The sequence below is a fragment of the Clytia hemisphaerica genome, unplaced genomic scaffold, assembly GCF_902728285.1.
Source record: "Clytia hemisphaerica strain Z4C2 unplaced genomic scaffold, Clytia hemisphaerica genome assembly, whole genome shotgun sequence".
Taxonomy (NCBI): domain Eukaryota; kingdom Metazoa; phylum Cnidaria; class Hydrozoa; order Leptothecata; family Clytiidae; genus Clytia; species Clytia hemisphaerica.
This window is the reverse complement of record NW_027103774.1, coordinates 323,108-336,742: the sequence shown is the minus strand read 5'-3', so window position 1 is coordinate 336,742 and position 13,635 is coordinate 323,108. Positions and strand designations below refer to the sequence as shown.

At 34.1% G+C, this 13,635-nt stretch overlaps 2 protein-coding genes across 3 annotated transcripts in view; both read right to left on the bottom strand.

The window, feature by feature from the left end:
* Positions 1–426: 426 nt before the first annotated feature.
* LOC136806118 (protein saal1-like) lies at positions 427–1,802 on the bottom strand. Its single transcript, XM_067062686.1, has one exon. The coding sequence runs from the start codon at positions 1,795–1,797 to the stop codon at positions 487–489; it is 1,311 nt and encodes a 436-aa protein (XP_066918787.1). The 5' UTR covers positions 1,798–1,802; the 3' UTR covers positions 427–486.
* Positions 1,803–3,564: 1,762 nt separating this feature from the next.
* LOC136806116 (phosphatidylinositol 5-phosphate 4-kinase type-2 alpha-like) overlaps positions 3,565–13,635 on the bottom strand; it is a 15,670-nt gene continuing 5,599 nt past the window's right edge. Inside the window, exons 2-11 of one of the 2 annotated variants that reach the window (XM_067062683.1) lie at positions 12,613–12,710; positions 10,205–10,301; positions 9,812–9,961; positions 8,817–8,963; positions 8,571–8,609; positions 8,155–8,268; positions 7,545–7,842; positions 7,329–7,429; positions 6,182–6,256; positions 3,565–4,883 (exon numbers count right to left, since the gene is read on the bottom strand). In XM_067062683.1, coding sequence (XP_066918784.1) covers positions 4,803–4,883; positions 6,182–6,256; positions 7,329–7,429; positions 7,545–7,842; positions 8,155–8,268; positions 8,571–8,609; positions 8,817–8,963; positions 9,812–9,961; positions 10,205–10,301; positions 12,613–12,710 — 1,200 coding nt within the window. In that variant the 3' untranslated portion in view covers positions 3,565–4,802. The remainder of the gene's footprint in view (positions 4,884–6,181; positions 6,257–7,328; positions 7,430–7,544; positions 7,843–8,154; positions 8,269–8,570; positions 8,610–8,816; positions 8,964–9,811; positions 9,962–10,204; positions 10,302–12,612; positions 12,711–13,635) is intronic. The other variant, XM_067062684.1, reaches the window with a different exon arrangement.

The window sequence follows — 13,635 nt, the reverse complement described above, 5'->3', positions numbered from 1 at the left end:
GAGTAATTTGACTAAGAACATTGATGTATGCTTATTAATAGTGATTCTTATAGATAAACATGCGTTTTTTAAGCCAAATAAATTTTTTTGCAAAAATCTGCTTGAGCCATCTTTTACCTATGATGGTACATACTTTCATGTAAAAAATCAGAAAAAATTAATGATCCAATTTTTCACAAAGTCCAAAAAACCCGTTTTTTAGCCGTTTTTTGGCCCAAATTGGCCCCCAAATTTTTTTTTCGAAAATCGGACTCTGCTACATTTTGGCCACCACCATTTTGCACCTTTGTACCAAAAATCAGATGATTCCTATGATTCAATCTCGAGAAAAGCTGGTAACGAACGGACGGACGGACAGAGGTGAATTTATAGGACCTCCACCCCACCGGGGTAGGTCCAAAAATAATTCTGGAAAAGTAGAAGAAGTGTTTTACTGAAAACTTGTATATTGAAATTTATGAAGAAATTACAAAATTTTGTGAGAGATTACGATTGAAATTCTACTAATAAAACTGGTTTTGTAAAATATCCTAAAAATGTCGATGCGAATTTACTCGATTTTATGGCATTCATAAGTTTGTCAACTGCTTCTTTATAAAGATTTAGCACACCGCTCTCCAATTTTGTCAGCAACGAGGCTAAATGCTCGAAACATAAAACCACAACTTGAAATTCGTTAGTATTTTCGTCTTGTAGCTCGTCAGTAATATAACGAGAAAAATATTCTACACTTTGTTGAACGAACTTTCGATTCTTTTCAGAGACGATCTCTTTATGCTCAGACACCAACGAATCGAGAATGGATAAAATAGAAGCATAGATAGTTAACCGATTAGATTCGGTCATTTCACAGCCTCCTTTTACATCAGCCAAATGATAATATTTCGAAAATAAGTGTAATAAGGTTTCTTTCTTGTTCGATATTATCTCATTACCTTTATTGTTAGTTGTTAGAATTTGTAATAAGTATATCATCGAGACTAAATACTCAACTCGGTCACCTTTCTCATTTAGCGAGTCAAATGACTCGATAACTCCATCAATAAATTCACTGGTAATAAACGAGTCAAGTGGATCCTCGCACTCGTCAAAAATAATCTCCAAATTTTTAACAACATGACAAAGCAAAGTAACGTTCAGTGTATTATTCAATAGATACAAAAGATGTTCAAGGTTTTTGCCTTGGCAACAGTCGTTTACCCATAGCAACAGTGTCGAATGACATGATAAACACGTGCACAACAATCGTGTAAGCTCCACAAGGCTTAACGCATCCATAACTGTTAAATAGCTTAAAATCTCACATCTCATTTCCCCATCTTGACTTAACGAAGAACCTATTTCTTTGACACAAAATAAGTTCCCAAGAATTCCGAAACAAATCTCCATTAAACGTGGGGATTGTGTCTGTCTCAACGCATCTAGAAGAATATTTTTTGAATCATGCTCGGTAATAAACAAAGCAACTTCACTGTTCGCAGTCATGTCCCATAATTGACAAAGGTCATTTTCGAAATCATCTTTCAGAAAACGTTCATTATTATCTGAAGTGTGTTCAGACCCTTGTTCTTTCTCCTCGTTTTTGATGTTTTCAACCAGCGATGTATAAATAGTGTCTTCTTCGTGCTTATACAATTTAAGTAGCACATCAAGTACCCATCGCTGACTGAAAATTGTATTGCCAATTAAGTCTCCAGTTACACTTTCCTTTTCAGCATCTGTTAATGGTGGAGGTGATGGATTTCGATACGACTCGTTTTCCACGGTTTCGTTATTTTCGTTATTTTCTATTTTCATCTGAAACAATAGAAAAGGGATAGTTAGAAATTTGATCTACCTAATCATGTTTTGATAACACTTTTCAGGGAGTTTCTAAACATCGACCAGAAATGGCGACCACGACCAGCGACCACGACCGGCGACCAGATAAATTTGGGTTATCGAGTTTATCTGCTCTCTCCACCGTAGAGGGCATCCAAATCGAGTCCTGATGTGGCTTTCAAATGAACCACTGAGCACGTGGCTGAGAATTACTCTAGCTTAGAATACCAAAAGTGACCTTTGACATTACCAGTCATTTTCTAGACAAAGTGACACTTTTTGACAAAAATTTCGACAGGGCAATTAAGTGTGATGCCTGTAAACTTTATTACACCAAATATTTTAATTATGCTGAATGAGATGTCTTTAGTATGAATAGATAGAAATTGTCAGCAGGCAAAAGCTGGGAAGGGCAGTTTTAGAGATATCAATCTCATCAATTATTCTATTGTCCTTACATTGTCAAAATGACTTATTTTGACAAAATAATGATCTGATGATCAAATATAAAGCTTCCTAAATGAATTTCAGCAAAAAATTTGCCACTAATTAATTTGATGCCGAAAATACAAAAGGATAGAAATTGACACCCCATTCTTAAGCTCCAAGAGCGTTAAAATGGCTGTTCTACACGTTTTGCACGTGGCTTTATAATTACTGTAGAAGAGACAGGGGTGAGTTTTTACTCTTCAATTCGATAAATAAATGATTATAGGAGAAAGACTCTAAGGTGGAGAAAGAGGAAAAACTCGATAACCCAAATTTATCTGGTCGCCGGTCGTGGTCGCTGGTCGTGGTCGCCATTTCTGGTCGATGTTTAGAAACTCCCCACTTTTCAGGTGCTGTCTACTCATGGGAATTTACTATGCACATTATACACACTATATACACACAGTATTAGATAAACACCTCTGTAAATAAGACGAAATTCCAGTTTTACCAAATATTTGGAGATCTTTTTAAATATTTACAAATCAACTTGTTTCAAATTTGGGGCAAGTCAATATGCCTTTAGAGAAGAAATTTGAGCGATAGGAAACTTTGGCGAGAATTGACGAGTCCCCTTAAAAATTAGCCGTATACGGTAAAATTACTTCCGCCAAGTTTGCGTTTTTTGGGAAAAACGCCAATATACAGACACAATAACTAAAGTAAAATGCTAAAAAATATTGCGAATAAAAATTTTGTAGAGTTTTTTTTAATATGTTGAAATAATCTTTTTGACAATTTGTTAAAAAACAATAAGAGCAAAAATTATTACTGTACTAAAAACAAAAGGGGAAAATATAACTAAAAAATAAAGTATCTTTGCGGATCTCAAGGCTTTGAAATGTAAAAAATCTAAATGTTAAATTTCTTTGATCAAAACTCAATACGTAGTAGTTCTAGTATAGCCACATTTATAGATTTTTCATACTAAATCAGACAGTTAAGTTTAAGATTTAAGATATCCAAACAATACAGTGTGTCCCGAAAAAAGAGGAACATTTTTTACATAAAGTAAAATCCTCGAAATTGATGCCAAATATTATGACTTTTTTACTTAATATTTTCATCTCAAGAACCTATTCAATCATCTTGGGGATTGAATATCTATTTATTACAAAAAGAATTGTAATTTATTCCAATTATTCTAAGCCCAGTTTAAGGTTTGATTTTAGGTAAGGATTTTACTTTACATAAAGATTTGTCCACTCTCTGTATAGGCCCGCATGAATAAAATAAGGTCAAAATTTATCGAAATAATGTACAAAAAACATGCTATTCTTTGCTTCAAAATATACATAATTATAAAGTTTTCAAGGTGCAGCCCAACATGTGTTACCATTGAAAAGCACTTTCTAGCACGCCCTTTAGCGGTTTTTTTATGAGCTAAAATTAAATTGAAAATGCTTGGGTAAAGGCTTCTAAGCTAAGAATTGAATTTGAAGAATACCATCTAGTTGAGATTATAGATCATCTAAATTCTAATTAAATTTTAAGGAGGGAAATTTCGCGCTCTAATAAGAAAGATAAAGCTAACCTAAAAATAACAATACTGTCAAAAACCTCATTAAAAAGATTTTAAGACATACAATTACAAATTCTCTGGTAAATCGGGTTTTTTAAAATAATGCAAAATAAATTCTTTAATTACTTGATACATAGAGGGAAAAGTACTAAGCTATCTTTAATCCCGAAAGTGGAGGAATGAAAGTATAGTGGGAAATATCTTTACAATATCATGACTTCAAGACATGTTTTTCTTCCACTGAACTTTATATAAACCCTGGGAAGTTTCTCAATCCAAAACCTTTGATCGGAGTAGTACCCTAATAATGTCACTACTCGACAGTGATGTGAATGCGTTGAGAGCGCTAGATATACTTGTCGTTAGACAATTGTGATGTAGCATCGTTTTTTATCAGAGAAAGTTGTAATGCAATGTCTTCTTTACGGGTACCCATTTCAAAAGTATAACTCTGACTAAAGATGGCGGGTATAGCCTAAGTCAAGAATTTTACCAGGGGTTAGTGTTTTTTTATTATATATGAGTTAAAATTCAGATTGGACGAGACTTAACTCTTTGTATCATTAAACAACCAAATATCGAGACTTGTAAAATAATCTCAAATTGAACATAAACTTAACAGCATTGTGAAACGGGTCCAAATCCATTTTCTCGAGATCCTCTAACGTGTGCAAGATGTACAATTTATACAATTTTAACAAATTGTGACCCTCGTACTGGTTTAAATGCGTACAGTTTCTTTCTGTTTGGTGAGCAAGACGGTTGAAGCGAGCTCTGATAATCCGAGATTCAGCAGCATAGTCACCAGGCGTCAAAACTCGAATCGATCACCCAACACAGCCAGGTTGTTGGGGGTTCGGTCAGATTTCCGTATCACCAAATCACCAATGTTCTTTCGTTACATTTTATCAACGTAATTTAAAAGAGCAAGATTTGTAAGTATTGAAAATCAAACAGACGAAAATTATTTTCATTCCATGACCGAATCCATGAACTCTAAAAACCTCGTGGCGTAAAGATGTGGTTTGACTGTGGATATTTCTGCACCTGCCTGTAAAATACATTATAAAAGTACGGTCAATCATTTAGCGTTGCTAGCGGAAAACTCGATAAGTCGATCGTTTTAACTTCTTTTACAATAACCATAGTGACAAAACGTCTATAATTAGCTAACCTGATAGCAGCTGTGGAGTTTTCTACGCGACACGCTAAAGCTCTAAAGATCGCTGAAAACTAACATCTGAGGAAAATGGCCCTATCTCTACAGAAATTTTGAGTCAACTTTTTGTTTAGTGCCGAAAACTTAAAAATTAAAATGGCGCTCCATGAAAAGTGCGTTTTATAGATAGGAATTAAAATTCTGTCCCACAATGCTTTGCGAGTGGAAAGGTTTCAAATTGGAGGCGGAAGGTGAAAATGGATGTTTGTTATTGTTTTGAAACTCAAGTTTTTTGGTCTTTATACTTTATAAACTTCATAAAAGTATTCAGTAATGGTTTGTATTCATTTTCTATAGCTTCAGTTTTCTTCTACTGATAATATAAAGATGTTTGTTTATGATTTTCCTTTCTTTTTAAGTGATATTTGTGTATGATGTTATTATGCTTTGTTTTCTCTTTTGTGATTAGTTTAAAGCAAAAAAGATTCTTTTTTGAGCATATATTCATCCATTAAAGAACCTTGTCTGTGAAATACAATAATGTTTAGCATGCTTCTTTTCCAAAAAAGTTCTGAATTTGCTTTGAGAGAACTTAACATATCTCCCAACCCAAAAGTTGTCGGCCATGACACCCTTCCCTGTCGACATTGCACTCGGACCTGTTCCTCTTAAATAAAATTCTACGCGGTCCGCGTACAGGCGCGCGACCATATTCTTCAGATTGTATATTTTCGCCCACGTCTTTAGAGCTTCAGCGTACTGGGCCAGAAAATACACAATCTGTTATCAGGTTATAATTAGCAGACAAGACTTTTGTTCTAGACAAAAAATAACTCTATAAAAAAAGTTATCTTAGACTATCTATTTCAATCTATTGAATTTCGGTAAATTTCTAGACTTCGCTGAGAAGAAAAGACGAAAGAGCTAATTTTTGTTCCCCGATCTTTGATTTTGAGATTTGTCTTAATCATATATAACTTATATGTAAATCCAAAAATCAAAGCCCATTCAGCTGAAAACAATTTCCAGTTTCCCAAAAAGACTTAAATTTGAAATTTGGAATTTTTGGTACCGTGGTTAGAAATTCTCAGCTATCCATTTTAACAAATTACAATTTAAAATTTTACATTATAGTTAATTTTTAAAGCATTATTTAAGGATCAATTAAGAGTGTTACATTATTACATTACCTTATTAAACTCCATGCTGAGTTTCATGTTGGGCATATTGGGTTCGCTTGTCGAACGCCGTTTTATGTTTAACACCTATTAATCAAAATGATTAGTGAGATTAAAAAAATATTTAATTCATTTATTCGTGAGAAAATTTAAATAAGATTGGTTTAGCCCGAGCGTTTATAATTAAGCTGGAATGATTGAACAAAATTACGTCGATTATATTTTATTTTAAAGTGTATAAAATTTAGCATATTCGTCTAATATTAGTATCAACTCTTTTATATTTCTCGATTTAACAGGAAAATTATTTCATACTAAAAATTTAAACGTAACTTTAAAAATCATTTACATGTTTCTAATTTTAAATGGATTTCCTAAGGGGGGGGGGGTTAGCACTTAAGGGGGGTCCTCTTACATAAGGGGGGGGGTCTTGACCCCTCTAGAAACTATGCAATATCGAAAATTGATGTACAACAAGTTGAATGTTCATTTACCCAACAGATAAACGAATAAAATTAACAAATAGAAACCAGCCCACTTTCACAATTATTTTACCATTTTACTTTAATGATGACCTAACGAAAATTCTTTGAGAAAATAATTCGTTACCACCCTCTTTTGAAATTGAATACGTTTTGAAAGTGAACCTTGCATAATATTTTCCTTAGTAACACCCACAACAAGAATGCATGAAAAGAATCTTTTGAAATTCTCTCATCTCGCATAATGAATTATTCAAACATCTTGTTACTTTAAAACCTCAAATATCGATTTTCAAATCTATACAAAACGTTAGCGGTTTCCAACAGTAAAGCGAAACAGTTGGAAAGGTAACGACTTTTACTTTGAAATAAGCCGATCCTTAACTTCTAATCCTAATGACTCACCCTAGGCGAATTTGTCATTATTTTTGTTAGAAATTTTCCTTTTCGGACATCTAAAAAACGAGTTTGATCAGCTTCGAAGAAATCAACTTGAGCTTCCACAACCAAGCATCAAACAATCAAATTTTAACAAACTAAAAATTATAGCTTTAATAATGTAAGCCCAACGTCTGCAATACAAACATAAAGGTTTTACAGAGATTTTCAAGTGCATAAAATCCCTCAAACCAAAAAAAAAATCACTAATTAAAATAACAGCACGTAAAAAAACATACCCCGTGTTTCACTGTCTTTGCCGCGTGTGCCGCTTTTTTGGTGGCGCCGTAATACGTTAAGACGTCGATGATACCCATGTAATATACGGAATGAAGTGATTCTTTAAAAGAAAAAATTTGAAATTAACATTTTCAGGTACTGTAGTAAAGGATACCATAAAGAGTGAGTGATGTTTTCTGAGCCTATACACTTCTTAGGTTGAAGAAAATACAAACCGTCAGAGGACGGGAGCGCAAAGTATTCCGATTCGTAACCATCGCTACTGGATACACTTTCCGTTCGCGAGTAACGTTGGCGACGTGCTGCAAGCGTCTCAGGGGTAGCGGCAGATGTTTCTCCGTCAGTAGTAGGAGATGCCGGCTCTTCGAGGCCGTCGCCAGATTCGTCACCGGTAGTGCCACCGTCAGGTCCTTCACCGTCTTGTTCGTCTTCCGGTTCGGAAGAGTCGACGTGTTCGGTGTCGTGAATACCAACCAATAAACTGTAATCCATTATGTTCAGACCAGACAGAAACTGAAGCAAAATAAAATTCGTTTTTTAGGAGCGGTGATGGAATGATCTAGACGTCTCAATGCCACAACCCCCTTAATCCCTGAACCCCACTTCTTCGCATGTTCATGTTCATGTTCATGTTCATGTTCATGGTCATGGACCCCATGAAAACAAATACTCTCAATCGTCTAAAAGTCCTACATTACTGGGTTATCAACTGAGGATGGCTGATTGAATAGCAGCGAGTCTGGTCGTAATGCTATGCAAATGTCATTTTACATTATGTACACCTCACAGCCTCGGCCCATACACTTTCATAGTAAATACACTTACGTTGACGTCTTTAGTTAGCCTATCTTTGAATTTTTCTTTTTGTTCAGCACCAATGAATATCCTGGCATTTTCTTTGGTGAAGTCATTATCTTTGAAAGTGACACTTTCCTTATCCTGAAAAATATATTGTTACCTCAGACAGCTTCAGAAAATAATCTAATTCAAGTTGATTAAATTACTTTTTCTGTTTAAGCTTGCCTTTACTCCGGAGGGTGAAAATTGGTCCGTATAAGCATTGAAAACCTGTGAAATGAACTCAAGACCGTACGAAAGTGTTGCGAGGCAGAATTCAGCCAAGTTAAAAAAGGTTTGCAAAAAAGTTTTCCGAGTGAACCCAATGTTTCAAGTAGCCCAAACCAGCCAACACAAAAATATTAAGGCGAGTTCAAGAAGCAAGCTATATTCTAACTACAAACCTTCTCAGAGTCTTTGGCTTCTCGATCGATTCGCGAGCCCTGTGATGAAGAAAAGATAAGTAATTAAAAAATCAGATTGAAAGTCCACCGTGGTTTGCCCCACGAAAGAGATTTTACGTTCGGATACGTTTCGAGAGATTCTTCTCCCATCAGCGGGCTAATCTTAATATCTTTAAATAAAGAAGGGCAAAGAACAAAAATTTCTCTATAATAAGGAAAAACAGTGACTCAGCTGTATCTTCGTACCTTCAAATCGTATTTCTTTTGTACTTTCTTCTTGCAGCTGAAAACACTTCGTACAACGAGGTAGTAATATTCTTTGTTGTCCAACGTCGTCCGATACATACCAAGGTATTGTGGTAACAGTGTGTCCGAGTGTGATTCGACGATATACTAAAAATGAAAAACAATAATTAAAACGCCTTGAAGAACGGTCTCTAAAGTCTATCCAGATAATTGGCGGTGGAAACAAGAATACTTTTGATAGTCAAACATAATTGCGGAAATTCTTTTGCTTGTTTTAGAGAATCAAAAGCGCTATTTTTAATAAAAACTATCAAAAGTTACAGGCATTCTTGTTTCCACTGCCAATTATATCTGGAGACACTTTAGTCTAATAAACACTTCACCCAACATCTTGTCCAGCCATTCTTATTCCTATCGCCCCCTCCCCAGTTATTAGCGAGTTGATGTATTTGCAATTTTGAGGACGGCGGAGCGACTGAAACGATTTGTAAAAGTGCCTATTTACCGTCGTCCTCAGTCAGTCAGGATCTAACAAATCCAGAAAAACACTCATACATAAACTCACCATTGGTTTGTGAACGGTGGAAGGTTTATATTTAGCGTACATAATAGAAGAGGGTCTGGAATAGTCTAGGTAGGTGGAAATACTTTCGAACACTAATTGTTGTGGAGATTAAAATAAAAATGCCGCCTTGTTTTACAAAAATCAACTTAACCAATGGGAGTTGTTTGTTAGCTCCCAGAGATTAAAAACGATCAATTCAATAATACAAGATACAGATGGTCTGAATGGGGTGGGGCCCAAAAGAAGGTACTCGGAGGGTTTTTAAAACTATATTTGCTGCACAGTTAGTGTGAAGTAAGCTTTAGCAAATCAAAGTGTAATCTAGGCTTAGTAGAGATACGATGGGACACTTGACGAAAGGAAAAGCAAATGCTGCTGTGACGACGAAGGAGGATTTTCAAACAAAATCTTTGCAAACAAACAAACTTACTCTGTGGTAACTAGGCATTATATGATGCATCATTTCCACTTCAACGCTCTGCAATGTTTTGATATAGAATCTCTTGTCGGTGGTCAGTAGAAATTTTGCACCGCTATTCCCTTGTGCTTTACTGAGTTGCGGTTGGATTAAAAATGAAGCCTATTAAAAAGGAAGAAAATATTGAAATTTCATAAACATCAATATTAACTAAACAAGAAAATAGTTTTTAAAAGTGAAGAGGCTTTTATTCAGTTTGGGAAAGCAAGTAAGAAAGGTGCTTGAAAACAAAAAAAAAACCTCCTTTCCAAAGAATATTTAAATCAGGATTGGGATTTTCTATAGCAGAAAACCGAGCAGCCCTAAAATCACGATGTCATGAGGAGTATATTATGTTGTACTTACTGCATATAACTTTTCATCGATTGCAAATCGTTCCCTTAGGTTCCGGAAAACTAACGGCATATATTCTTTGAATTTGAAGTGACCAGGCATGTGTTCTCTACAAAGAAAACACATTAAAAACAGTAGAGGGAAATTGAAACAAGTATAATTTTAATCATTAATACTCTAATTGTTTTATAAGAGTATATTCTTCTTTGAGATTTCAAAAAGGTTTACGAATGTGGGGTAAGAGTAGAGATTTCCGATAATGGACAATACAATATTTTGCTCCACGCTAATTCATGGCAAAAAATTACAGTCCATCGCAAGTCCTAAAAGACAATAGGAGCAAAGCTTTGGCTAAGCCCCGCAATCTAAAAAATTAAATGATCAGAAAATGTACTTATTAGCCTCAAAGGGGCTAAAAAAAGCATTTTCTTGGTAAATTCTGAAAGCTGAGACTGAGATTATCTTATTTGTCCTAGCTTCTTTGGTGATGGCGGTGATGGACCAAAGAAACAATTTTCTTTCACGAAAAACGGAAAAACTTGAAAAGAGTTGCTTGGAGCTAAGAAAAGGGATGTTTAAAAAATATTTTATGATAGTTCTTGTTTTCAGACAGTAATACAAGGGAGAGTTCAGATGCAAGGCGTATAAGATGACAGACATGTTATTTCGAATAATAGGATTATGTTTTCATACACGACATTGTAATAGACATTATTTGACAGGTCAATTTTTATAACCTGTCTGGAATTTTTACTTGTGAAAACTTATTAAAATAATTAACATTTTTTTATCAGAACAATTTCATATTTTTAAGAAAGAGTGAGGCTCAAAATCTTCAAAAGAATAACTAAGACTAAAAAATAATTTTTTAAGAAGAATGCTGATACTGCAATTGCTGAAATTCAAGCATTTTTGGGTCAAGTAGTAAGATTTGGATGAGAGTACCTTAATTTTGACAGCCAAATCACAAAGAATCGATTTTTTCTTATAAAAGATTGTACAAGGCTTTTGCTAATAATGATTCTTAATCTTTATCACAATAATATTGATGTGAAGTTCGTTTCGTCGACTTAAGCGTTTTGGGGTTTTCAATTCTGATGTTTTTCTTCAAATGCTTTAAACCTTTATCATAACAGAAATCGATATTGAACCTTAAAATAAAATGTATATAGAGAATTTGCCTTAATGTTGATAAATAATTTAAATACTTCTTCTCGAAATAAGCAAATCTCATTGACTTGCTATTCAAATTTTGGGCCGATTCTATTGGTGGGAAATAATATGTCATATCCAATTCATTATTGATATTCGTTACTTTTCACTCATTTTTCATATCTTTCAAATTCAATTTCTAATCCTGTCACAATTTCGATAGGTTTTTTTATCATTTTCCTCGTGGAAAAAAACAAAACTGTACAACTGGAAAATCCCTTTCTGACAAACATATTTTTTCAAAAAACAACCTCATTTCTAAGAATTTAGAAAGCAAACATTTCAGTCGAGATAAAAGATAGTGTTAACGTTATGAAAACACAAAAACGTGTTCCGTTAGTAAAAAAGCGACCAAGGGAAAGCAGAAAGGTTAGGGAAATACTTTTACATTTTTCGTCAAAAGTATGAACCTCAATTATCAAAACATTGAGTCAGAAACAAGAGAAGGCATACTCTGAACGGCCAGCCTTGTGACACATTCATGAAGAAAATAGTTTTAGATTAACAAAATGAATCTGTGACTGAGTTTCCATAAAACTAGGCTTGATCATTCTCAATGAATCATAAGTTTAAAATGACTATATCACTTTTTTAATGAGCTAGTTATAACCACATCAATTATTTGAAAGAAATTAGAATAAGAAAAATTCATAATCATTAACAATAATAACGCCAAGAAAGCAATTATGACTTAAGATCTGGAAATTCAGGTCTTGTGACGACTAAATCGATTGAGCTTTTATTTCAACACAAAAGAAAAGAACGCGAGTCAAACCACGGACCATTCGCTAGAAGGTTGGATAAAAAGCACCACACGCTGATCTAAAACAGTGCCAAGCTATTCTGTCACAAATTTGAAAATGTTCTGGTACAGGCTATTATAGCAAATTCCTAAATTGCGATTTGATTCAAAGGTTTTATTTTTACATAAGCATTCCCGTTTCATATCAGGCACATGTTTCATACCAGGTCAGAGTCTGCCTATTATTCTGATATGAGCAAAAAAATGTTTTTCTTTTCCTCTTTCTGACCAATCTTGCTCAAAATCCGTGTCAATTCAATATCAAAAAGCTTGTAAATTAAAATTGAAGAGTAAGCAAACGATATCACTCTTATTTAAAAATAAAACCTTTAAGTTTCAGAAAGTCTACAATAATTAAAAGGGCAGGTATTCGTATGAATATAAAAACTTACAAATTCGAACTTACTTGTTATAAAAATGGTTATCTATCTTGATTTTGCTGTATGCTTTGAAGTCGTCTTTGAGCAACATAACTTGTTGTGGGACATGAGACAATTGCGACACCTGAAAAAATATGTACATTTTCTGAGAACATAGGATATAATCTTGATTTTTTGTACATCTTTAAATAGACATCAAAAAGTGAACTGTGTGCAACCCAAGATTTGGCCGTAAATCGGACCCTTACAGCACAGAAAATTTAGCCAAATTTGAGTAAATCTAGGCAAAAAACGACCCTTACTACAGTGCATTTTCTGGAAAATTTTTGTCCATTTTTTTTAGGCAAAAAATGTTAGATCATATCTGAAATTTTGCCCAAAAAACTTTGCCAAGGCTATTTATTAACCCTTTATAAAGCGCATCTCTCATCTTTACTCATTTCGACCCTTACAGTGCACTTGGAGGCCTGAAAACGCACTGGTTGCACAACGGTAGGTCACTTACCTTGAGTGCCTCCCCAGACTAAACAACATGACGACTGAGATTTAGTATGAACCCCCTCCCTCTGCTCCTAAATGACCAGCCGCTAAAAAAATGGCATTTTTATTTTTAATCAGTTTTAATTTCTTTCATTTTTAATAAAGGAAAAAAGAATTTGTACCTACAAAATCAAGTTGGAAAAAAGGCAACATGATGTTACATGAAAGTAATATTGTTACCTGATCAAGGCAAAGTTCAGCATAACTTCAAAAAATATTTTCACATATGGCTTTCTTTCTTCAAATTTTTGGTTCCATTATTTTTAGACCAAAATTTGGCTTTGAACATTGAAAATTGACAAAATTCTGAATAGACTGTATTTCCAAAAAAAATTGACAATATCTCTCTTAGTTTCATGCAATGATTTGAAATCAGCCAGGTTCAAAGTTTCCGAAAATATAAATTTTAGGTGGAGTAGATAGAAATCTTCATTTTCATATGGATGTCAAGCTTAAGATTGTTGCCAGTCTGGGAAATCTTCATAATACAAGCTTAACTTATGTGATAT